Genomic DNA, 25,220 nt, shown 5'->3' on the forward strand with positions numbered 1-25,220 from the left:
CATGCCGGGAGCGCCTTGTACTTGCTCGTGTCAGGTAGCCATGGATTCGGCTAATATATTCTTCCATGAGAATTAAGCCAGCCAAGCAGAGCTATAACCACAAACAGACACATTGCAAGGCAGCAAAGGTATGTGAAAAATGTGCAGGGCCACACCAAAAACACGATTACACAGAAGCCTATGAGAGATGTGGCGCCTGTGGAGGCAAACACCAGGCATCTTAACATCAACGCCCATAACGGATAGGAGTGTTGTGAATTGAGGCTGGACCAGCGATATGGAAGAAATTCCGTATAGAACCAGACTAATTTCCAACCAGTCTGATTTCAGCTTGTATATAAACCCTTAGTCTACATAAGTAATGAAATACAGTTAATCTTCTTCTGGAATACAACACTAGGGTCTAGTATCATAGCCAATAGATAGATATTTCCATACTATAAATGCGGAGCGCCTTATGTTCGCCATAGTCTGTAGACGCCTTCTAACTAACTATCTTCCGTATTTAATCTCTTATGTTAACGAACTTTGCTGCAACTTCTATAAATTATTAGGGATATTATTATTTGCCTGACTACAAACCCAATATGTAACCCTCTCAGAAGGAATCTCAGATTGAGAGGTGTGACTTTTACTTAAGATGATGCACCCAGTAGTGGCAGGTGTATTGCAGATCAGCCGTGAGGTGCTGGTTGATGATCTGAGGCTTGATATCCTCATATCCATTAAGGGTAAGGAACTGCAGTGTATACAATATGAAGGTGAATAATTCGGCCCATAAAAGAGCGTCAATCATGTCTAACAACATATTAAATTTGTACTCACATCGGGAAATTTTTCTGCCCTTTTCCCTTATCTGTTTGCATGCAATTTATTCACCAAACGTTCCCCCAACATGATTAAGCTACTGGCATTAAGTATATCGAACGTCGTTAATGTAGCACCCATCTCAGCCTTGATCCAGTTTCGAAGTTCAACTGTTGATAACGAGTCTAATCCGTACACTGATAGCGGTTGTCCTGGTTCAATCCTTTGTTCGGCACTTCTGCGCAGCATTTGCATAAGCCGAGCTGCGAGAATCTGCAGACATAGCCCGAGGAGCTCTTCTGCCGCTACTCCCGAGCCAACTCGAGCACGGAAACTCTGTACCGCAGTACCGATGTCATCAGTGCCTTTTCCTCCGGCCTCAGGGTTAGACACGTCATTGGCGATGAACAGCCCTTGGAAACGTGGATCAAATCGAAGGTTGGATTTGGTCGGATCTTGAGGGACTATTAATCCTATAATCAGATGCGATGGATAGCTACGGTCTGGATAGTTGGAGGCCAAAGTAGGTGTCGTGTGTAGGTATTGTTGCCTGAGAGAATAGTCCAATATGCAATGCAGCACACGCTCAGGTATGCTAACCAATTCATTAGATGCCTGATGACGCTGGGACAACTCCTGCGACTCAGCAACAACACCCACGTCTTCTACCACACCCAGATTAACTGTTTGAGCAGCGAGGCCCATCGATCGGCGATACGCCGTGAAGGAATCCAAGAAGCTATTGGCGGCCGAGTAGTTGGCCTGGCCTGGGCTTCCGACTATGCTGGAGATACTGGACAGCAGCAGGAAGAAATCTAGACGACGTCTATTTTCCACTGATACATGGTGAAGGTTCCAAGTACCTTGTACCTTCCCTTCGATAGACTGGTGATATTCCTCGAGTGTCATTACTTCATAAGGCCGGTCATAAAGGGCCATCACTCCTTGAACGACGCCTCTGATCGGGACAGGAGCGGCTATAAATGCCCGTCGAACGTCAGGAATGCGCGACACATCGCCACGGCAGACGTGCACTTCGCACCCAAATGATTGGCAATATGCCATGACCGTCTGTGAGCGACTGTCGTAGCACCCGCTGCGGGACATGACGACCAAGTGTCGGACTCCGCGGTGCGCCAAGTGCATGGCCAGGCTCCCACAGAGGCCCTTGAGCCCACCGACAATCAAATATGCCACTCCATCATGGAAGGAGAGTTCTTTGCGTAGAGGTCGTATAGGCACTGTCTGCTCAGTCTCAGCCGTTTCGACTTCCTGGTGGATAACAATCTTGCCTATGTGGCGGCCGCTTCGCATGTACGCGAAAGCCTCCGGGACCCGAGTCATGGGAAAGGCTGTAACTGGGGCGATAGGTTTAATATGGTTTTCAGCTTGAAGGACGAAAATGCGCTTAAGGAGACTGAAAATATCTATTAGCTTGAGAGTAATAATTTGAGAGTAATAATTTGGTTGTCGGCAAACTTACCCTGGAACTTCCTGTAGTAAGTCACCATGTGAGAGGTCAACTGCGCGAAAAGAACAACCGCGATTAAAAGGCTCCATAGAGAGATAGTTGCGCTGGACAATGTCTCTTTTACCGAGCTCAACCATAGTTCCGCCGTCTGCGCAGATCCTCCAGGTGGCGTCTAGCAAGTCGCCCGTGAGAGAGTTTACAACCACATTGATACCCCTGCCACCTGTTGCTTTCATAATCTCCGCTGCAAATCTTGAGCATCGCGATGAGAACATGTGCTCATACGGGATTCCAAAAGTCTTATGTAAGAACAGGCACTTCTCTTCTGTACCAACGGTCACGTAAATATCTGCACCAATATATTGGGCAAGCTGAATGCAGGCAATTCCCACACCACCAGTAGCAGAGTGGATAAGTACGGTTTGGCCACGACGGAGATTGCCCATATTGAACAAGGAGTAAAGAGCTGTGCAAAATACAACCGGCATAGTAGCTGCCTCGTCGTAGGTCATTGAATCAGGAATAGCGTGTGTGAATTCCAATGGAACATGGATGCGGTTGGCCATTGCCCCCTTAGCCATGAACGCCACCCGAGTGTTTATGATGCTGGGATCGGCGTCTGAAACACGGCGAATAATTCCAGAGCCCTCCAGACCCAGCAAATATTCGTTCTCTGGCACTATGCCCATGGTGACCGCCACATCTTTGAAATTTAATCCAGCTGCCTTGACCTCAATCTCCACCTGGCCTTCCGCAGGAGGTTCCTTTGACACTTCAGCGAAGTGTAGTCCGTCCAATGTGCCTATTTTTTCAGCCCTAAGCTGTGTCATGGCTCCGTTGGTAGGCAGACATTTTCTTATGGGCTCCTTCATCCAAGATCCAACTTCCTGGTTTAAAGGGCAGTGCGGGACAATACGGTGGACGTGGAGGATGCCGTTGTATTCAACGTATTCGCTGTCTTCAACGTACTTGTTGTCAGAAACATGTCGGTCTTGCGAACGCCGAACTTGTCTCAAAACTGTGGCTATGCAATGCACCAGGGTTGAATCATTGAGACTGTGCATATCTAGGGTCATCACCGTCGCACTGGGGTCCTCGGACCGAATAGATCGAAATAATCCAACAACAAGAGCGTTGTCAGGTTTAGATACTGACATCTGGCCTCCTTGCGTTACCCAGAGAAGCTTGCAGCTGCGGGTGACTAGCTGGCGAAGACAGAGCCACTGTAACTTTGAGACATGCGCCAGTACTGGTGCAAAAAACTCGTCGATAATGAGAACTGTTGCGCCTTCTGGAACGTGTTCGCTAGAGCATCTATGTTCAATGACGTTCCATCCTTCCTGTTCCAGGTATTGCCGAGCTGTAAGTGGAAAATGGGTGGTTTCTTTGAAATAAACAATATGGAGCTCCTTGTCTACCGCCGGTAGAGTACCAGGTAAGGAGCATAAGAGGATCTTGCTGTGCTGATGTGGAACTGATAAGAATTTTGCAAACGCACACTCTTTAATCTTGCTCGTTAATAAATGTCCGCGGTCAACAGCAGGGGCCGAACAGTCAATGGCTAAAATGTGTCCATCGCGTGATACCAGGTTCATTACAGCATCTACAACCAGCGAAGATTGAGTAGTTAACGGTGAGATGGCTCGGAGAATGACCAGGTCGAATATATCCTCGGCAAAGCCTAGTCGGCTGTCCTCACAATCGAGAACGCCAAACGAACAATTTGTGTTGTCGTTATATAAGCCCTTGATGTCAGCCATACGCACTTCATCAAGCACCCTGAAGCGGTACTGCTGGTGAGTGGCACCAGCGACTTGCAGAAATTCGAGCCAAAGACTTTGCTGACCATCTGAGTCAAGGTCGACCTCGAGTATTTTCATGGAGGGTTTTTTGTGTACAGCTAACTCTAGCAAGAAGGGGACCATCTCAATATGACTAATACTGAGTTTGTCTACTGACTCCTGGCTCAGTGTGCTGATGTCTGGCTTTATTATATCCTGTGTCAAGGTGTGCTGAGACAATGGGTCAATCCCGAGATCGATTTGGTGATTGGATAACCCTGTCATCCGGACGAGCAGAGCACCACTGGCCGGATCATATACTGAGTTGTCCCCTACATAGCTTTTGGCCACATCCTCACGCCCGCGCCCAGAATAGTAGCTCGAGGCTACTGCCATACCAACACGAGGTCGAGCTTGGTTAGGGTTGATGACCATATCGTCTACCATAGCCGGAATAAGAACCTCAGACAGCTTACTACTATCAGCAAAGAAACTGGGCATCGTAGCTGGAAGACACCATCCAGCGCTGCGGGGTGAAAGGGGTAGGAAGACTGGGGTTCATGGGCTGAAGGGGGATCGGCTAATGTTATAAGGGCGCGAGCATGTCGTTGCCTATTGCGTACTTCAACTTGCTCCAAAATATGGAATGCAGGTCCATAGTTGTATCCGACCTCTGCACAGGCCTTTGTCCATAGATGCCCTGGAGATGGGTGCTGTAGAGGAGCAATATCTGCCTCAGAAGCATATTCTATGACAGGCTCTTGAAGGCGGATCATTCCGCTATCATGCGCTGTAGAAAGGTTTTCTCGCGAGGACGATACAGTGAACTCGTACCATGTTCGGTTTGCCCCAGAAGGGTTCATCATCAGATATACGACTGAATCTACCTCGTCATTTAGGACCAATGCCATATCGAAGCGGATATTGCGTAACCGGTAGCCCAGCTCGTGGGAGGAAGTGGCGGCAATATCTGGCTGCTGCATGCAACTTATTTGATATATTGCCTCAACAGCCATTGCAATGTATCCGGACGCAGGAAAGACAACGTCTGAACCAATTTTATGATCGCGAAGCCATGGAAGATGAGCAAGCTTCAAGGTTTTCTTGAAAGTTGGATTGGACCATGGTGTTCCAATGATCTTATTCCCAATCAGGTCATGGTGAATGAATGGCTTAAAACGCGAGTCCCTACTTGTCTGGCTCTCATACCAGTATTGCGTTGTGTGGTTCCAACAATAATTTGGCAGATCAGTAACTATCAATGGCCGAGAGAGCTCCGTGTCCCCATTCACTTTCTCAAGGTCTATTGGGAACCCGGCAAGGAATAGTTCACCGGCGATAGCAAGAGTTGAGTGAATGGAGGCAGCACCCCGATGCATCGCAGCATAGTACATAGCGCTGGATGCTGCACCGTTGAGCTTACTCTGAATTTGAGAAATAGGGCCTTTGAGGGCTCCATTCGGGCCAATCTCGATCAAGAAGTCTACCGAGTCTTTCGTAGATAACATTGTGCGCATAGCCTCCTCAAAGCGTACTGGAGAGGTCATGTTTGTCTTCCAGTACATGATATCTGGAGGTGTTTTTTGCCTGCAGCCCGTCACCGATGAGAACATTGTCACCGATGAAAAGGTTGCCACAGAGTTTGATGCAGGGAATTGGCGAGATTGCGAGGGAAGATCACGACGTAACAGCCTCTCGTACAAATCACTAATGTTGTGCATATAGGTGGAATGATATACCAAGTCTACCTGTAGCATACGAGCAAAGATACCGTCCTTAGAAAGCGTCACTTTAAGTTGCTCCAATGCACTAGCGACTCCTGACAAGGTCACGCTTGTGGGGCTATTGTAACAAGCGATCTGGACATCTTCAAGTTTAGAGATATATGGCAAAGCTTTATCTGCACCTAATCCCACAGCAAGCATTCCCAGGGGAGCACTGTCATTCGGCTGCCCCTCCCGAGCTGCTAGGCCGCGGTGGTATGCAATTATCATAGCTTCTGCGGCATTAAGGTAGCCAGCGGCATACGAGGCAGCAATCTCTCCGGACGAATGACCGACAACCCCCCTAGGTGAGATGCCCCAGCTTCTTAATACCCCGATTAGAGCTATCTGCAGAGCTGTGACGAGTGGCTGACTAATCTCAGGTTTGCGAGTATGTTCGGGCGTGCGAGGCTGAATTAGTTCGTCGTATAAGGACCAACTTGGCGGATCTGGGAGGCCTCGAAGAACGGCATCCAAACGTTTAATGCACATCCTGGCCACAGGAAATGCTTTAAGTAGCTCTCGGCCCATTTCTGGCCACTGCGCTCCTTGTCTAGTGAACACAAATCCTACTTTCGGAGGACAGATGCTTTTCTTCCCACGCACGACAGACTCGAAGTTGAGATTATGTGACTGCTTGGTGATAAGGTACCCTCTGTGGAAGAGCTGGCTTCTGCGTACATTCAAAGTATACGCTACGTCCCGTAACCTGACATGAACGTTGGGATCACAGAAGTGCTGGGAAATCCTTTTAATATAGTCCTTGAGAGACTTTTCGTCGTTCGCTGAAAAGCAGAGTATATAGAACTGGTTGCAATGGTGACCCTCTCCTGATACGCTATTCTCAGCCGGAAGGTCGTAGGAACTAGTGTGCATCGGGCGGTATCTGTCAATCAAAGCTTTCGGTTCTTCTAAGATAACATGAGAATTACTACCACCGAACCCGAAGTTGTTGACCCCAACTCGCCGAAAGGGCCTGTTGGGAAACAATGTCGCATTCTTCTGAACTTTTAGCCTGAGCGCTTGGAAGTCAACTGAATATCATCAGCGTAAGCGAAGACCGCTTTTTAGCTCAGCAGCACGTACTATTAGGGTTCGGGGTTTCGAATGTTGGGTTTCCTGGAATATGTCCAGTTTCCAGGATCATAATAGCTTTTATCAGGCCTGAGAGGCCTGACGCAGTCTCTGAATGGCCTATGTTGCTTTTAATCTGCATATATAGGTCAGTAACGGACAGTTAGGTGAGAGCTTCATCGTACCGAGCCAATATGTAGTGGCTTATCGAAGGGGCGAGATGCCGCAAAAACGGACGAAATTCCCGATGCTTCGACCGGATCTCCCGCCAATGTCCCTGTTCCATGGCACTCCAGGTACTCAGTGAGGGAATAATCCGTAATGTTAGCATTTGAATATGCCATTCGTATAGCAGCTGCCTGTGCCTCAGCACTGGGCGAGGCAATCCCCGCAGTACGGCCGTTGTGATTGCTGGCGGTTCCCCGAATTACAGCTCGGATCGGATCACCATCTTGAATGGCATCATCCAAACGCTTTAGGATTACTGCATTGATGCCCTCCGCTTTGATGTATCCGTCGGCTTTGGCGTCGAATGTATGACACCGGCCTGTTGGCGAATGTGTGTTTTTAATCGGCCCGGCTATATTAGATGAGCAGCAGGTCAAGTTAAGACGCGGTTCGAATCCACTTACAATCGCATCCATACCCAGGGCTATACTTTTATGAGCACATAGAAGCTTTCTGAGACGGAAGGATATCTATCCACTTACTGGAGGACTAGGTTCGAAGCAGCTACGATGGCACCATCGATCTCACTCGTATGAAGCATTTTACATGCCATTTCCAATGCCACCATCGAACTAGAGCAGGCCGTATCAATTGGTATACTGGGAATAATTGTCAGGAGAGTAGGCAGGAAACAGAACATGAGTTTTGTTACCTCGCACCCTTTATGTCGAGGAAGTGACTGATCCGGTTGCTCAGCATCGCCCCTGAACTACCAACAACCATATTGCTTGGTTGAGAATCCGGATCGCATGCGAGTAGGTCCCGATAGTCTAAACCAGAGTCAATTCGGACTATGCAGCTCTGGGTAAAATAAAGAGTCCAAACCTCCAGTATAACCTCCCACGAAGCACCCATATTTCTCCCCTGCCAATGCCTCCAGTGGAAGCCCCGCATTTTCCAGCCCTTCATAGATGACCTCGAGCAATATTCTCTGCTGCGGGTCCATTGAAGTAGCATCCTGTGGTGAAATATTAAAAAATGATGCATCGAACGCTGCTGGGTTTACAGATTCCATAAACATTGCTCCTGGAGATCTCAATGTCTGTGGTTTGTCAGACCCATCATAGAATGCTTTGATATTAAATCGCGATTTGGGGACCTCCGTCTCCGCTATATCTCCTCGCATCAGAAACTCCCACAGCTTCCTAGGCGAATCACTATACCCCGGCAACCGACAAGCCATACCCAGTACGGCTATTGGTTTTTGGATAAATCGATTCGATTCTGCCATGATGTTGGAGTCAGATACTCCCGGTACCAACTCCATGAAGCGGGTGAAAATCTGGCACCAGATGTTGAGCTCTGATTTGAGTGATTTGTGTACTATGGTTGAGAAGCGCGGGGATTAAACACAATAAGAGGCGTTAGCGAGTCTTGTCTGAGGATTCGGCATCACCAGGTGCTCCCCCCATACATCCCACATTTATATTAATACAGTGTGTACAGAGCTTCTTATTAAGAAATTAAGAAATTTATATTGTTCCGCCCATGGTACTCCCGGTTGACCTTAGGACGTGTGACACTTCCTCGCTTCCCTGCGCGATTTGGGCACCATCAGCCCCGCCTTTGGCCTTCGTGCAGCTCCACAAACTAGATAGATGCATTCTGCATCCCATATGACGAAGGGCAGGAGTAAGGCGCGTCCATCGGATTGGTTAGATGAAGCCCGTACACGCCCATCATCCTAGATGCATTCTGCAACCCATATGTCGAAGAACAGGCGGTAAGGCGTGTCTATCGGATTGGTTAATGAAGCCAGTACACGTCTATCGTATCCTGGATACGTTCTGCAACCTATATAACGAAGAGCAGGCGAAAGACGTGTCCATCACATCCTGGTTTTCTGACAGAGTAGAAAATCGGATTTCAGAATTTCAGGACAAGCGGTGCCGTCTCATCTAGGGGATCCTAAACAAAGGCACCGGCATGCAACCCTTGAGGTTGGACAATACTGCTCTCGCGTATCCATTCGTAAGCAACTGCCTTCCATCCTTCATCCCTGACCGATCAAGAAGTGCTATTGACTGATTTACGGGCACGAGAGGTCGGTAACCAAGGGCACAGCATTGCGGAAAGGCGGTGGATCAATCATGCTGGAACGAAGCACCACCAAGATAGGGAGGACGCACCAGGAAAGTGTCTTTCCTGTATCTCTTCTGTGTCGCGCCCTAAAGCAGCCTCGGGATGGCTGAGGGTGTAAGTGGTGGATCTTCATACACTATTTATGGTTTTAATTGAAAAGGCCTGATTCTAGCTGCGTCAAAATAGCCTAAAGAAATCCAGATACTTAACATGGCTTATTCTAAGGCTATCATGCCTGGATGCCTCTAGATAATCGCTGGTTCGACGATGGAATACGGCGTACTCGAATGATTAACACTGCAACAGGTAATCTTTCCATGTTAGGAGTAATTATATTGACACTGTGGTTATTGAAGGCTCCACTGAGCGACCGCTCAGCGGTTCTATGGATACCCCGCCATGTCCCCTGCTCACCACTTATTGACGCTGTGGATAAACTGTTGTTATTCTTAAGTTACATGTAATAAAAGATGCTGTATACATAGATACAGAGATAACCCAATATGGTGCAGTGCGTACCAGGATGACAGTAATATAACTCTCCAGAATAGGAGCTCCAACAGAATGAAATATTAAAAAAAAGGAGAGAGAAAAGAAAATCATGGACGTATCACATACGCGACGTGGGATGAATGCAGGACTTTAGTCTAGCCAGCACATCGAGCGTGTTTACTGGAGACAGTGAAGTGACATAGCTGCCTGCTTGACATGTCCAGCCCCTCCTTTCGAAGGAAGTGAGCCAGCCATGGTCAAAATCTAAATGCACAAGGTCAAGCCAATCCTGATGAGCTCGCAACGGTGAAAGTAGGAATGCTATATCTTTACGTCCTTCGTGGATTCTCTGTTGAAATTGCTCATCGATTCTGCAATCGCTTTGCTGCCCTAATTTTTGCCAGTAACTAAATTATATAGTACAAAAGACCCCGTGGACGCGAAGTGTTGCAGCCACATCCACGCTAGAGCCAATCTTCTGATAGGGTAGGTTGAGTCATATATATTGTGGGTTTGGATTATTGCCGCTCGCCGGAGTTATGGTGAGTGATCTTGGAAACGTACATAAGGCATGGGACCTCAGTCTTATATGAGCTTGGCTTTCCTAATACCCTGGTGTCTTATTTCTGCTTCAATTGACGCATTACACGCAAGTGGCTGATTGAAAACACGAGATGCATTCTGCGCACAAGGCTTTTCCAAACGATCCTATATTCACTCGACTTCGTCGGTTCTCTGTAGAGAGACCTGGTGAGGTATTCCACGATGAGTATGGCGTCAATGCAAGCTATAACAACTTGATCAGTGATATCACGCATTTGCGCCAGGTACTGCGAGAAAAGCTTCCTAATGGTTCATTAAACGAGAAGGGCTTGTTATAAAAGCATGCTACGTCTATTGGCTATCTAGGTCTTAGCGGATATAGCTTCATTATAAGCTTTCTGGCTATTGCTGCCCTGGGAGGCATTTGTGTTCCATTGGGTAGGTCAAGAAGAGTATGTTTTCCCAGTAAGCTAACCCGTCGGTCCTAGCAACGACGGGTCTTCTTCCAGACGAAGCTTTATACTACCTGAATAAGTGCAATGCAGCCTGTGTCTTGGCGGAAACCAGCCCCTTTGACAAAGCCGCGGAAATCAGAGATTATGCCCGAGTCCAGGCGGATCAACAATTGAAGATAATTTCAGTGACGAGAGCGTACCGTGGCTCTGATACATACTCTATGCAAATAGACGATGAGCTGACATTCTCCCCAACAACTGGATGTCTTGTTCTCTTTACGTCTGGGACAACCGGCCAACCAAAGGGCGCTTTGTTGCCTCGCCGGTTTTTCTATTACAAGGAGTATACCATCTGTAGTCCGGCCGATCTCTATTTATCTTCAACTGCCATTCATTGGATAAGTGGCGCAGAGGGTCTCTTGTACAGCGTACTAAATGGGGAGAGACTCTGGATTATGAAGAGCCAAGCGGAGCCTATGAGGTTCTGGGAAATCTTGGCAGAGGGGAAAGTGACGAGAATGAGCGTGTCCCCAACACTTTTGAGAGCGTTGATGGATTATTACAAGGAGAATATCCAAGTTCTTCCACATCACTATAGTATAAGATATACTAAAGGGGCTCAAGGCTTACAAACGATCTGGACAGGTGGTTCTGTTCTTAGCCCTATCACCCGAAGGTTCTTTACCGATCAGATGAACATTCCTATCAGAAATGGCTACGGGTCAACTGAAATGGGCGGAGCTGTAATGGCCACTCCATCCAGTTCTGACTTTGTGGATGTGTGTACCTGTCCCTATTCAACCTCCCTGGATTTCTTGCTGATACCTCTCTAGGGATCTATTGGTGGAGCATTCCCAGGGGTGACAATCAAGCTTTCTGACGGTGACCATGGGGAAATCTTAGTCAAAAACCCTAACAAGTTCATTCAGTAAGGGAAAGCATTTCCCCCTACTATTTCTGCAGCTTGCTTATGCTAGGCTAAGATATGTCAACGACGAAGCAGCCACACGAGCTGCATTTGATTGTGAAGGGTTCTACAAAACTGGCGACTATGCTCACCGCGTTGGAGACCACTATTTCTTTGACGGTAGGGCCTCATGCGACTGTGAGTTTAGTCATACATACCGTAACCTACTTCTATCAAGGACTGATAAAAATAAGGGGTTCGTTTCCATGAGTACACGATATCTGTCCTAGAGCTCGAGCGGTGCTTGATGGACCTTCCATATGTCTCCGAAGCTCATGTCCTTCCTGTTTTAGATCATCAAGCGGGTGGATTGGCAGCGGCGCTTCTCCGACTTCAAAAGCAGAAAGCTACTCAAGAAGTACACCATGTTAATCTTCGAAGCGTCCGCAAAGACCTTGCTGCTACCAACATGGTTTCATACAAAATTCCTACACTTTTACGGATTCTCAAAAATGAGGAACAGGTTCCCTTATCAGCCTCCGGTAAAGTGCTAAAAAAGGAATGTCTTCGAAGATACTTCAATATACCTGGATATTTGCCAGATCGGTATGCAGTAGACGGTGTGGAGTACTGGGGAAACAGACTGGACTTGGCCGTCTCGACTCGCCTGTTTGACTGGGGAGGAATATAAGATGCGTCTTAGCGGTAGTGTTATGATCATAGCATAATAATAGGTTGAGATGATACTTACCCGAATGAAGCTGGGAGACAAAAGGTTAACAGGATTAATTGGGGTTGCGATTCACTCTGCCTTGCCAGTCCTACCTACTAACACTAAAGACACTAGTAGCAGGAGGTAGAAGTTCTATCCTCTTCAGACCCTACATCTTCAACGCCGCCGTCAAGCTCAAACTGTTCGATGTATGTAATTGCACCTACAGTTTCCTAATTCTAAAGCCTAAACAAAACACCTGTTTCATGGCAGGCTATACGTAGATTTTCTGTCATTTGCTGGATCTCTCACTTGATAACTGGTATCTCATCGGGAGACTCATTGTCTTCTGGTCCATATTCATGTATATCCTCTTCAATATCTAGGGTTGCCAGGCATGGGAAACGGTTATTGGCATTGAGCACTAAGTATTGCAGTTCTGCAGACAACAGCCCCATGTCACATTTGTCAATATCTTCAATTCCTAGCTGCTCCAGTGAGGGCGGAAGCATGTCAATCTTGGGGAACATCTGTATTGCTCTGCTCATCTGTCAAGCCAAGTAGACTTGGGCCTCCGAGAGAGATCTGCTTTTGTACAGAGAATCAGAGAGGGATTTAATGAAGTTGTTTTCTGCTGTTCCATCCTCTGCTCTTATACGACCTTCTTCTTTGCCAAACAGGAGAAACAATTTTTGCAAGTGCCCTTGTAGAGAGAAAGGCATTAGAGAAATGTTGCAGAGTCAAATGGATCCAGCCCCCCAAACGCACCTAAATAGCCCATGTGTAGATATCTGAGGAACTTAATGGCATAATAGCTGATAAATTTTTTAGTCTTTAATATATTAATAGCCGTATATATTCGAACTTTAGCCCCTTGCTTTATGGAAAACAACAATACAAGACAATGAAAGCAGATGGTTTTAGGATACGGAAGGTTCATATACCTCTGCCACGACCGAAAAGTCAACTTAGGTGGATCCAACATGAACAAAGGGTCATAAAGATAATATACCAGAACCTATAGAGAGCTAAGGTGTGCCCTGAAACAAAGGAACGGAGTGAAAGGAATTACTACCCCCCGCGAGCCACCAACAAAAGATTGCTGGCCCCCCACCTATGCCCTGAAACGAGGAACGAGTGAAAGGGGGTTACTTATTGCCACCCCCCCCCCCCCCGTTGAGTTGCCCACGAAATTTGCGCCGAAATCTGACCCTCCGGAACGATTCCAATTTGCTTCTTCGCTCTCGCCTTTCTACTCATCCACATAACGGCCTCTCCCTTTGGTCTGCCGCTGCGATACACTGTGCCTCTTGTCGGTTTGCGCATATCCTCAATCTGTGCATGGAATTCGTTTTTCTTGTGACAGCCAATCAGTATGATGATATTGGTGCTATCTGTCTAGAATTTCAAGCGTGAGGGACCATGCCATATCTTGCGGTTTAAGATGAATTGTTTAAGATGAATTGAGACTAAAACCCATGAGTATACCTGCTGTACCAATCTTAGAAGAATGGAAAATTGTCTGTTTCAAATAGCCGCCGTGCCGCCCTGTGTACATGTAAAGCATTATACTACCTTTTGAATGATTATCTGTTTGTCTTCAGCAATCTACCGTCATGAAGCTACTCGGTTTTTCTGCTCAACCTCGTGGTTTGGTATCGATATCATCGACGTTTCTGCTCCTTGGCCTTGTTCAGCCCACTCTTGCCTCCCCCTTTGGCTTATTAGGTCTCATAGATACGCGAACTGAATCTGCTCCTTCCCTCCACAACCTAACATTCAACGTCAAATTCGTATTTGTCCCCTTTGTGATGATGTAAGGCGCAGCTCCACGAGTCACGTCGCAGGACAAAAGCATAAGCGCCACTTCTGTAGCATATAAGGCCTGACTCCCGTGGGAGAATGGTTAAAATTCCTTCAGAGAGGCATAATTTCTTTTGCCACATCTAGCGGCAAGGGAGTTGATTACCTGGTACGCGATTGCTGTAGGCAGCATGTTTATATTCTTGGACCTTGTGCGTGTAGCTTCATCTGTCAAACCTCTTGCCTAGACGGTCTCAAACGCCTTTTCAAAATGTCTCCTATACCCGCACCTCCTAGGTCGTCTCTGGCTTCTAGGGCCCTGGACGCGAGCAGTTTTTCGCTCGAACTAGTTTATGGTGCTACTAATGTTTTCTTTTCTTAACCTTTCGCACCTCATCGAAGCAGTGAGATAGGGCAGTGTGCAGGGAGCTTGGCACTTATTAACATGAGTTTAATTTTTCTTATTATGCTGCTGAGACTCCTTGCCGGTTTTCTAGGGATATATTTCCATACATGTCGGCGGATTCATGGAGCTACAGTGTGGATTATGACCCTGCTTCTCGCATTCAATATCATCGTAGCAACGATAGTTGACCAGAAAGACTTTGGATTAAAGAAGGAGGGTAATTTTTATGCCGTTGTGGTATGATGAAAGTCACAACTGATAATCCAAGAATTAATCTATGGGCAGGGTACCGCATATGTCGCTACACCGGTGTGCTTTCTCTCACCATATTCCGTCGTTTTGCGTTCGAAGGCTTTATTTGCACGCACCAGTGCCTTGCAGCTGTATGTATATATGCAACATGGCGGCCCCTTTCATCTAGGCCGAGAGCCCTTTAACTGTGCATTTATATACCACTTGCTATACTGCTGCTGACAGCCCCGTCTCATCTTGCCGTTCTCCTCTACCTGAATGGAATCCTCCCAGTAATGTCGTACCCTTATGCATCGGTTATATGCGCAAATAGTTCGAAGCTAGGAGTCAATCAGAATGAGGGTATACCTTTGAAGATACGCGTGGCACTTCCTCGGCCCTTACATGTGAAGTCTGGCTAGTATGTCAACCTCTGGATGCCGACTGTCAGCCTGCTATCGTGGTTTCAGACCCTTCCGTTCATGGTCATATCCTTCTCCCCAGGGAAACAAGATGTTTTAGAATTATTTGTACAGACCCGGCGAGGCCTAACCGAGACGTTACGTACGCGTATAGCTTTAGATGGCACCTCCTCGTTCACAGCTTTTGTCAGTGGGCCGTACGGCATCAGTAAGCCGGTCGACAAGTATGAGACTGTTTCGGCGGTCGCTAGTGGCTTTGGCATTTCTAATGTCTTCCCCTATCTCAAGCAGCTTCTCTATGGTTATAACACTTCCTCTGTGCGAGTCTGACAGCTACATCTGGTTTAGCAAATGCTGACATTGGGTGAGTGGATTCCTATATCTTATATGTTTCGAACTCACCAGGCTAGATATTGCCCAACCTTTATTGAATAGTCTTCTAGCTGATAACGTCCTCGATGGCGGATATGTAAGTAGCCCGCCCCTAGTCCGTACAAATCATAGTTGATCCAAGTCAAGATTATAGAGACGTTCTATATGGAGCCCAAAATCCCGGTGGAAAGTGGGACGCCGTTTGGAGAGCATCAGCGGGCGATGGTCTACAATAGTATGCCAGGATACGATGTACTATTATCGACAGGAGTCTCCGATGATTGCATTCCCAGAGTTTCCAGCACCCAGGAGAGGGGTAAATTATAGGTGCTAGGTTAGACATATTTGTCTCAGCTTTCGTTACGCTAAGTATTTTTTTCTGAATCAACGGAGGTTGTACCTTTTTGTCGTGAATTTCGATGGTCGATCATATCCACTAGGACCACAGGACTGAGGGTCTCAGGAGCAGCATCTGGAAAACTGAATCTATATAACGCAGAATGATTCGTCACAGCCATTTCCGCATGGACGCCATTATTCAACAAAATACTAAAGAACAACAATTCTCAGTCCCACGCAACAGCTCTATCTGATTGCTGCCAACTGCACCTTGGAATTTTATCGTCGGGACAATTGGGATGAACAAAAAATGGTGAAGTTTCCCATTGAACCGGGCTAAATATCGTAGTTCAAAAATCGTAGTTCATGAAAAGAGGAGGGTAATCAAACATACACCCCTTATTCCCGAATCAAGGGTATGTGAAAAGCCAGTGACAGATCGTCTGTCAGATGTGAAGCCGCCTTGGTTTATACTATCTGTGGTTACAGGTCGGCCGACCTCCGCAAAAAGTTCCAGCGCGCCGAAACTGATTAGAGTGGTTGCAGGTCAGTTGGACCGTACTTCCCGGTGGCGCCACCCTTGGGGCGCTTAATAATCAGGCTTTGGTCATGTGATCGTCAGGTCAGGCGGTACGCCATAACACCAAAAATTTCACTCTAAGCGATCATTACATGTCCTTTACAGCTTGCTTACCATTACCCGCCCTCCCCCCCGGCACCAGCCATGGCTGCACTGGCTGGAAATGTATGTAAAAGTGCTTACAAACTGCTTATTTACCACTTGCTTCATGCAGCGCTGAGTACACAGGTCAGGTGCCGCTTCAGTGAAGCCGCAAGCCAACCGGCAGGTTACAGGTCACCTCGCACCGTTCTAGCGGTGGGACGCCGCGCTAGTCAATCACCTGACTTATATTACGGCTTCCGGCGCTAAACATACTAGGTTTTAATTACCAGGCATGTGAGCTTTACATTACACTAACACAGATTGGATAATTCAACTGCTTTCTAACTGCTTCCTAACTGATATCCAACCAATTATTTTATACTCAAAATATAGGGTTTGAAGTGGACTTGATTTTGCACCCGCTAGTTGAATCAAAGCACTTGGTTGCTAAGTAATTACGAACCAGTTGGTAAGTACTTAACTGCTTAGACGTCTCACCTCTTGAATGTCAACATCACCAATATTTGAAGATGTGACTTCAGTATCATCAAAGCTAAATGAAATATCCTCTAGATCCATCTCAAATATGGCAGATACAATGGGTTGGTAATTGATTGAGACGTACTTGGGTATATTAGGATTTTCAACAAAATATTTTATTGAAAATTCCACCTCCCGATGAAGGTAAGATGACCTGTGTACACAGCATTCTATACCTAACTATCTGCTACTGCATTAGTCATAGTCACCTTATCTTGGTTAGATAACTATATATAACATCCTACGGCGGGGGAATGTATATAAATAGTAATATTATACCAGGGAAAGAGTGCCCTAAATAATGCTATTGACCGCCATTGAATTTTTACCAGTAGAGATTTATGATTTCTATACCTCTACGCGACATACCGCTAAATAGATCAATGTATTTAAAATATCAAATTCGGATATTTAAGGTTCTCTCGGCTATGGATAATAACGGAGCTTAGACGTAGAGAAGTGCTGTGGCTTTTAAAAGCCGCATTGCCAAAAAAAAAAATAAGTTTCCATATTGACATATGCATTTAAAGATAGAGATGAGTCGGACAGGTAACAGGTAACAAAGAAAGAAGTAAAAGCAAATACGAGATAATCTAATCTACAACCAGTTTCGCCTTCTTCAATTCAACTTTAGAAACAGCTTATTTTCAGAAAAGAAAGATTTTCAATTAGCGCACACCTGACCACTGCAGCAATACATACTTAATCCCTGATTTCTTTAGACGATAAGGAGGTCTTTTGCTGTTAGTCAAGTTAGCGCCGTGGGTGGGTATGGGTCGAGATTCCTTGACGCAGACGCCGAGTGTGACGGCGCGGGTGCGGGGATTGAATTAGGGCACTCTTCGTTCCCGCACGTTAGCAAGGGCCCAGGCACAAACTCGGATCAATTAGGTTATATTATGATCCTCTTGTTCCGAAGGCGGACCCAACCTGATCTACTAGTACTATCTACTAGCCCCCTCCTAGTTGGCTTGTTCGACGATAATAACGGATTCTCTTGTGAATCAAACCCAGCACCGTCTTGTCTCACCATGATTGTATATTGCCTCACTCGGAACGTTTCTGGTTTTCCAATCCACAATATAGTCTTTGTTTTTTGTATTACTGACAATCCCGTTCTATAGGACAAACGGAAGATTAGAGCAGTTTCAAATCTTTGGCAGCCTAATTTCACCCTCCCTAGCTGCGAGGTACATATCTCATATAACGGCTAGAGGGTGAAGCTGAGAAGAAAGACCATGAACCACTATCAGCACCAGAAGTAGTATGATGGAGGCAGAAGACAGACAAGGTAAGCAACGCGACTAGGCCAGGGGTAAGGGAATTAAACCTCGGTTGATATCGGTTCTATAGGGGGGTTTCACGGGCCAATTAAACCCCATGCAAGTTGCATCTCGGGGTTAAGGAGGTCACATCTCGCCTCATGTCTCACATGTAAGCCAGGCAACCATTGAACGTGCAGAGTTTAGATTTTGCTTTTGTTCTGCCTTCGAAGCTACGCGTACTTTTCCACCGAAACTAAACAAAACTAAATACACCTACGATCGGAGCAAGAGCCATTCGCCGTATGGTTTCATTCACTTGCCACAACTGAACTACCCCGACCATCAATTCGGAATAGTATCTAGAATGTTATAGATAGATAGGTAGACTGATAGTCATTCATCTTATAGCCCGCATCTGTCAATTAGTAGTCTAACGGACTCGCATAACTACTTACATGATGTACCGACCTTATAAATTAGGGGCGGTGTAGGGTGAGATTCCTCCTAGTCTTGCCTTCCACGTTTTTGATTAACTTCCAGGGGTAAACCTCCAAACCCTAAATGATTCTACATATATATACTCGATATAGAGAATGTGAAGAGAGGGTACATTGAGGACTGTACCACCCCTTAAACCCTATCTCTTCCACGCACTATACATGTTTCTAGCCAGATCCCTTTCTACCACCGTGGTTATTTAGCGAGCTCCAGGATTCGCCATACCTAGCTGCGATTGGTTAGTAATATTCTTGGCTCTTGGAGGCCCTTTCTCCCAACGAGTAGCGGGTTTATGCGTCCTGATATTTTCGGCCCGTAAATTTTTGAAAAATACAGTGAAGGGAAATAAATCAGATGGCCCTTCTTTTCTTGAGATAGCAATTACTAGTTTGGACGTGAAAACTCTGTTTGTACACCTCAGTATAATAACATGTTCCAAATATCAGTTACATGAAAAGAAGGTAGGAAGAAATAGTAAGGGTTGATGTTGGCCACATATATTCACAAAGAAGAACTCAATATCATCATCCTACTAACTCTGCAGGTGGCTCACCTTCACCAGGATGATGCTTAGCTGTATAGAGCTCTGCAGGTAAAGCAGGCTGCCAATTCGCTTGGGATATTGGAGGTTGTTGCGGATGGAGATCAGGTATGGTTCGCTCCTTCCGATGGGTATAGAAATATAACGCAACGAGCAGTGCTATCACACCTAAAGCACCCACTCCAACTCCTACGCCAATTCCCACTTTCGTGCCGGTGGTAAGATCACTTCCAGAGGTTGAGCTAGTAGTACTAGTAGCAATCTCAGAGGATATACTAGGGGTGGCAGAAGCTGATGTCGACTTGTTTATGGAAGTTGTGGAGGCAGTTGTGCTGGTAGTTGTGCCGGGGAATTTGATGTTCCATCCTACCACGGCAATCGCACCAACAGTTGAGCTTTTGGATAATGTGGTTGTCACGATTTTCCACGCGGTTGAGTCACCAGAAGGAGTTGATGCGTAAGTAAGAATCATACCCGAAGATACACGAGACAAACAGTTTCCTTGGATTTTACCAGGACTTCCATCCGCCAGGTAGTATTCTCTGCAGTAATTTATGTCAGGCAATGATGGTTGTTAAGTGGTTACATAGTGGTGAATAGGAAACTCACGAAGGGCAGCACATGGCTAGCGTGCTAGAGCTATCTTTGACGGAAGATACAACCGTAGAAAAGTCTTCTGGACATGTAAGGGGACCGATGCTAACTGCCGTGTGATATGGACCACCGCCGCCCAAACGCCCTTGCTCCCACCATGTTGTTAATGCTGGGGGGCCACATATTACATCTGTGTTAATCTCGAGCCCATAGCCAGGGTCATAGGCCATTAAGCTCGGTCCATTTAGTCGGAAGTAGCTTGCACATCCTGAAGAGGCAGGCCAAGCTGTAGTAAGAGGAATAAATGATGTGACTGTGCCACCATTTGTCTCGCCCGGATAAATAATGGAAGACATTGAATATGGGCCACACGAAGAGCTTGTTCCAAAGGACTTGTCTCCTGTGAAATCTGCACTGGCAAGTCGTGTTGGGAGAAGTGGCTTGTTGGTACCGGTAGATCGTGACGCATTTGCATAGGAAAGGTGGATTCAAAAAGCTATGTTCTGACTGAGAGCTAATAGGAAAGGGAAAGTTAAATAGGATAAACATGCACAAAGAAAGAACCCTTGGGTACGGATGGGTAGGTCATAATATTATTATGATCTCCATTGCGATACTCGGCGGCTAGAGAATTCTGCCAAGCTCTGTTGCTGGGTCAAGAGACACTTGATCCAGTCAAATTTCTGTGAATCGCGAGTGCTAATGCAGTCATCACACGGCGGCGCTAACTAGTGCTGTGGCTAACCGTTTAGCTGTGACAACATGGTCCAATGGGTGATGAACAAGTCAAGAATGACTGGCATTAGCTCCACACCACCAAGGCCGCTGGATCGATGAAATACAGAGATGCCCCCTATTTGACTGAGGTGCGCCCACGAAATCTCCAATTGGCACATCATTGCCGTTTGTTCAATCTCTCAGGTCATAGTTCTGCTACCATGTCATTGAGAGGCGCCATGCGAGAACAGAAGCGCCCGCTGCGGAAGGGCTCGGAAGGTTCAGGATGGAATGCTTTGCTTGGTCAGAATTGGGCTCTAAAACCCCTATTCGCCTGCCTACTAGTTTTGGTGACAGGGTGGTACCTTCAATTTTTGGGCTTTGAAACAACGTTAGATTTCTTTCGGCCTATCGACAAAGATAGCTATTGGGATGGGCACCGGGAGGAGGTGAAAGACGCTTTTGTGACTAGTTGGGATGCTTACGCTAAATATGCCTGGGGTAAGTTTTCTCTCGCCAGGTCCTCAACAGGACCCGACACTCCTACATAGATGGCCACCAAAATGAAACCCCCACCCCAGCTCTAAGGGGATACGCATATCACTGAAATATCGACGTCTGCATCTAGGGCAGGATCGTTTTCATCCAATCTCTAAAACTGGTTCACAAATGAGCCCCAGCGGTCTAGGGTGGATCATCGTCGACAGCTTGGATACCTTGATGATCATGAACCTAACTACTCGTCTTTCCAATGCCCGAAAATGGCTTAACCGTGGCTTGACTTATAATCAAGATCAGGATGTGAACACCTTTGAGACTACCATCCGTATGCTTGGAGGGCTTTTATCCGCCCATTACTTGTCCACTTTACTTCCAGATGTTTCATCCCGGCGGGACTATATTTACCTGTCCAAAGCAGTCGACCTTGCAGATCGGCTTCTCAGCGCATATGAGTCCAGATCAGGTATTCCATTTGCAAGTGTCAACATTGGGACCCTACGAGGGCTTCCATCTCATGCAGATGGTGGAGCTTCGTCAACGGCTGAGGCTACTACTGTCCAATTAGAGATGAAATATCTGGCCCATCTCACCGGCAACGAGACCTACTGGCGCAAAGCTGAGCGCGTCATGAAGGTAATAGATGATCAGCAAATGCAGGATGGTCTCCTACCTATTTTTGTGCACCCGGATACCGGACACTTCACCCACCCAGAGATTCGTCTTGGGAGTCGCGGAGATTCATACTATGGTATATTTCTACAATTTCCACTTTCCCTCAAATCAGAAGGCTCATGCGACCCCAGAATACTTGATTAAGCAATACCTGCAGACCTCAGGGAGGGAACCAGTATACTATGAGATGTGGGAAGAAGCATTGGCTGGTATCCAGAAACATCTGCTCACCTCTACCAAACATTCAAATCTCCAGTTCATCGCCGAGCTCCCTCAGGGCATTGGTAGACCATTGTCCCCTAAAATGGACCATCTCGTTTGCTTCTTGCCGGGCTCGATCGCAATCGGCGCTACTGAGGGACTGACCGAGAGGGAAGCACGCAAGCTGCCTGGCTGGAATTCTCAGAAGGAAAAGCAGATGCAACTGGCGCGTGAGCTCATGAAGACCTGCTGGGCAATGTATGCAGTCACAGAGTCCGGCCTATCCCCCGAGATTGCCTGGTTTGAGACCGACGACGCCGATCTCCAACCGTTTCCCCGGTCATCAGCCCCGCCTCCAAGTAGGGATGACAGAGCCTCCTGGAAACAGGACCTGATTGTCAAACCTCTGGATGCGCATAACTTGCAGCGACCAGAAACCGTTGAAAGCCTTTTCCTAATGTATCGAGTGACAAACGACCCTATCTACCGAAAATGGGGATGGGAGATCTTCAAGGCATTCCAGAAGCATACGATTGTAAGGGATGGGGAAGGATACACATCCTTGCACGACGTTACAAATGTCCCGACACCACAACGAGATAATATGGAAAGCTTTTGGCTGGTAAGAACCATTTTCAGACGCAGTTTCTTGGCTTCAGTCGCGCTTGTCTAATACAAATTTCGTGTAGGCAGAGACCTTGAAGTATTTATACCTCCTTTTTTCCCCAAGGGAATTTCTCCCGCTCACCAAAGTGGTCTTCAACACGGAGGCCCATGTGCTGCCTCGATTCAACCAGACTAAATTCCAGACGGGCTGGAAGCGGAGAAAGCGTCCTTAAAGCCCTCGCCGGCCGAAGTCAAACTTTAATTTTCATTCTATTAGTAGTTTGTGAGATAAACCCGAGATGGTCACTTGGTAATAAAGCGGAGAGCGAATACTAAATTTGTGATAGGTATCTGTAAGAATTATGGCACAACATATTTTTGATCGGGTATGCGTTGGAGGTTTTTTGGTCAAAAATATGTCATTCGCTATTTCGTTGTTCCTATGATCTCACAGTTTTTATAAACAGGGTGTCATCAATGTAACAAGAATAATATCCAACGTACACCATCTTCCGGTCATTCAGCCATCTATAAATTCCGGGACCTTTATATCCGGATTTTGGAAAACAGCTCTCCAGTGTGCCCGAACATCCTCACAAAGACTAGTTTTAGACTTCCAAGTCTTAAAAGCAGACTGCATAGTACACGCAACAGACATAGTCTCCTCCCAGAACATCTTCTCAGCATCATATCCTAGGCGTTTTATAGCCTCGGGCGGATAAGTCCATAATCTAGTAGGGTTACCATCAAACCCTAGTAACTTTTTACCTAATAGCTCCTCTCCCGGATTAAATTCCGGATCACCAGCATGTATAAAGAAAGCCCGCGGTGGCTTAGAGATAGACGGATCCTGGACTCTCCATTTCCCTTGGCTTGTTAGGTTAAAGTCCTGGATTGGATCAGCTTGGATATATCCAGCATTGATTGCAATCCGGGAATCCCAGGGAGTGATATTTCCCAGATCCACGACAGTTTCACTAACAGAGTAAAACCTTTGGTTAAGGGCAGTTGCAGCATGGAGAAAGGTATCTTTATCGCCTGCTCCTGGTGCACCCTGATCAAGAATCGGATAATAGTAGTCGGGTCCGTAGTAATTATAGTAGGCGGCAAGGATCAAAGTAAGGAAATGGGATTCCTTAGAGACAAGAAGCTGTCCAGCTTCTGTGGCTTGTCGGGTTGTTGAGAGAGGTTCAGGTTGACGAGAAATGTTGAAGTATACGGGGGCGGCGGTATTTGCCCAGAAGTCTGGCCAAGTGACAAGGCCAGTGGATGTGAAGGGTTCAGAGTTGAGTATTGTGATTGGATTGTGGAGTGGGACACAGTCCGCGTCCAACCAGAGGAATTTCTCAAATGAGGAGAAAAGCATAGCAAACGATTTGATCTGAAAACCCTCTATAGAGTGGGTACTCTTAATATCATCCTGGCCCGACAGAATCTCTGAAAGCACCAAGCATTTTACCCCCAGTGGGGGCAAAATCGTCTCGCAAATGTAAGGCTCATACTCCGTCCAATCCTTCATAAAGAGCTCCACTGGCAAGGTCGATCCAGTGCGCCGCAGCAGCAAGAGAGAAACTACAAAGGTAGGCAAATATGTCCCTCCTGCTGATGACACTATACCCATTGTTCCAGGGGTGTACACACGAGCGTCTTTTAAATTGCGGATAGCATGAACAAAGCTATCGTGCGCTGCCTGCATCGGCAGTCGAATCTCATCAACATTGCTAATGTAGTTTTTGCGAGGGGTTTCACTTATTGCGTCAAACCGTGGGACGCCTGCGCCGCCTTGCAGGATCGGTGGGGGACAGTCAGGCGCATGTTGCTCCAGCAGGGAATGGAGACGCCGCCAGAGCTGGGACTGGCGGTCTGGAAGTCTGGGGATAGATTTTGGGGGCTCCTTATACAATAAATAATACGTATAAAGCAGGAAGAAGGCAACAACGGACGCGAGGATGGTCCTGCGGGGAGCCAACATTTCATCGAAGCTCCCACATGGGAGAATACAAAAAAAGTGCGACAAGAATGGAACTATGTGAAGATTTAAAGACAAATCACTCACAAAGGGATCGACCGTTTGTAAGAAGGGGCAAATTTCCAACGCTGGCTCTCGTCCTCATTTGCTGCCAATTAAAGGACCTAAGAAGCCTTACGTTGACTCTGAAGTAACCAGGTGGCCTGGATCCAGTCTGGGTAAGGCTCGAAGCGCTTTACTGTAAAAGCGGTGAAAGAGAGCATTATTCCCAAACGGGTAAGAACTATATACAGGCAGTATAGTGTGACCACCGTATAATTTGGGCTTTTGACATGCACAGTCATTTCAGTAGAACTGTAGCGTACTACACTATTTGATAGTAAATGTGTGTTGTATCCAAGCTCCGGGATAGAGAGGAACATTATCAAATTCCGTTGCCAGTTATATGTGGATATTGATCGCCGCAGCCTAACTCATTGAAATAAGATGTCCTCCACGAGAAATGATCGCCTGAACAAGGAGCGGAGCTATAGCATTCGAGCTTTGGAGACTGAGTGTTCCTGT

The 25,220-nt window shown here is 46.7% G+C and overlaps 7 protein-coding genes across 7 annotated transcripts; 3 read left to right on the forward strand and 4 right to left on the reverse strand.

Annotated features, from left to right (window-relative positions):
- Positions 1 to 852: 852 nt before the first annotated feature.
- On the reverse strand, positions 853 to 8,355 carry BDW43DRAFT_310714 (polyketide synthase module; the record flags this gene model as incomplete). Its single annotated transcript, XM_032047019.1, has 9 exons — positions 853 to 2,224; positions 2,291 to 4,530; positions 4,683 to 6,856; positions 6,909 to 7,032; positions 7,082 to 7,476; positions 7,529 to 7,548; positions 7,607 to 7,723; positions 7,777 to 7,894; positions 7,950 to 8,355. The coding sequence occupies 9 exons, from the start codon at positions 8,353 to 8,355 to the stop codon at positions 853 to 855; spliced, it is 6,966 nt and encodes a 2,321-aa protein (XP_031900880.1).
- Positions 8,356 to 10,372: 2,017 nt separating this feature from the next.
- BDW43DRAFT_310715 (class I adenylate-forming enzyme family protein) lies at positions 10,373 to 12,294 on the forward strand (the record flags this gene model as incomplete). Its single annotated transcript, XM_032047020.1, has 6 exons — positions 10,373 to 10,550; positions 10,608 to 10,679; positions 10,730 to 11,475; positions 11,530 to 11,624; positions 11,680 to 11,801; positions 11,858 to 12,294. The coding sequence occupies 6 exons, from the start codon at positions 10,373 to 10,375 to the stop codon at positions 12,292 to 12,294; spliced, it is 1,650 nt and encodes a 549-aa protein (XP_031900881.1).
- A 2,686-nt stretch (positions 12,295 to 14,980) lies between these two features.
- On the forward strand, positions 14,981 to 15,600 carry BDW43DRAFT_66916 (NADPH oxidase family protein). Its single transcript, XM_032050359.1, has 2 exons — positions 14,981 to 15,541; positions 15,588 to 15,600. Exon 1 carries the CDS (start codon positions 15,193 to 15,195, stop codon positions 15,505 to 15,507), a length of 315 nt encoding a protein of 104 aa, XP_031900882.1. The 5' UTR covers positions 14,981 to 15,192; the 3' UTR covers positions 15,508 to 15,541; positions 15,588 to 15,600.
- A 26-nt stretch (positions 15,601 to 15,626) lies between these two features.
- Positions 15,627 to 16,159, reverse strand: BDW43DRAFT_66939 (uncharacterized protein). Its single transcript, XM_032050360.1, has 2 exons — positions 15,950 to 16,159; positions 15,627 to 15,879 (listed from the first exon to the last, which is right to left on the reverse strand). Exons 1-2 carry the CDS (start codon positions 16,065 to 16,067, stop codon positions 15,698 to 15,700), a joined length of 300 nt encoding a protein of 99 aa, XP_031900883.1. The 5' UTR covers positions 16,068 to 16,159; the 3' UTR covers positions 15,627 to 15,697.
- Positions 16,160 to 18,921: 2,762 nt separating this feature from the next.
- BDW43DRAFT_66959 (uncharacterized protein) lies at positions 18,922 to 20,570 on the reverse strand. Its single transcript, XM_032050361.1, has 2 exons — positions 20,006 to 20,570; positions 18,922 to 19,938 (listed from the first exon to the last, which is right to left on the reverse strand). Exons 1-2 carry the CDS (start codon positions 20,344 to 20,346, stop codon positions 19,380 to 19,382), a joined length of 900 nt encoding a protein of 299 aa, XP_031900884.1. The 5' UTR covers positions 20,347 to 20,570; the 3' UTR covers positions 18,922 to 19,379.
- Positions 20,571 to 20,928: 358 nt separating this feature from the next.
- BDW43DRAFT_299966 (glycoside hydrolase family 47 protein) lies at positions 20,929 to 22,920 on the forward strand (the record flags this gene model as incomplete). Its single annotated transcript, XM_032044820.1, has 4 exons — positions 20,929 to 21,208; positions 21,336 to 21,956; positions 22,012 to 22,703; positions 22,771 to 22,920. 4 exons carry the CDS (start codon positions 20,929 to 20,931, stop codon positions 22,918 to 22,920), a joined length of 1,743 nt encoding a protein of 580 aa, XP_031900885.1.
- A 287-nt stretch (positions 22,921 to 23,207) lies between these two features.
- Positions 23,208 to 24,659, reverse strand: BDW43DRAFT_299967 (nucleotide-diphospho-sugar transferase; the record flags this gene model as incomplete). Its single annotated transcript, XM_032044821.1, has 2 exons — positions 23,208 to 24,558; positions 24,601 to 24,659. 2 exons carry the CDS (start codon positions 24,657 to 24,659, stop codon positions 23,208 to 23,210), a joined length of 1,410 nt encoding a protein of 469 aa, XP_031900886.1.
- Between the last annotated feature and the right edge of the window lie 561 nt (positions 24,660 to 25,220).

The sequence above is a fragment of the Aspergillus alliaceus genome, assembly GCF_009176365.1.
Source record: "Aspergillus alliaceus strain CBS 536.65 unplaced genomic scaffold BDW43scaffold_19, whole genome shotgun sequence".
Taxonomy (NCBI): domain Eukaryota; kingdom Fungi; phylum Ascomycota; class Eurotiomycetes; order Eurotiales; family Aspergillaceae; genus Aspergillus; species Aspergillus alliaceus.

Excerpts from the sequence above, each read along its gene's own strand:
- BDW43DRAFT_66939 (XM_032050360.1), bottom strand. The coding sequence starts at position 16,067 with ATGGCTGTGACGAATCATTCTGCGTTATATAGATTCAGTTTTCCAGAT. Across the intron at positions 15,880-15,949 it reads TCGAAATTCACGACAAAAAG|CACCTATAATTTACCCCTCT; the intron begins GTACAACCTCCG and ends TGTCTAACCTAG.
- BDW43DRAFT_66959 (XM_032050361.1), bottom strand. The coding sequence starts at position 20,346 with ATGTCTTCCATTATTTATCCGGGCGAGACAAATGGTGGCACAGTCACA. Across the intron at positions 19,939-20,005 it reads CTAGCCATGTGCTGCCCTTC|AGAATACTACCTGGCGGATG; the intron begins GTGAGTTTCCTA and ends AAATTACTGCAG.
- BDW43DRAFT_66916 (XM_032050359.1), top strand. The coding sequence starts at position 15,193 with ATGCCGACTGTCAGCCTGCTATCGTGGTTTCAGACCCTTCCGTTCATG.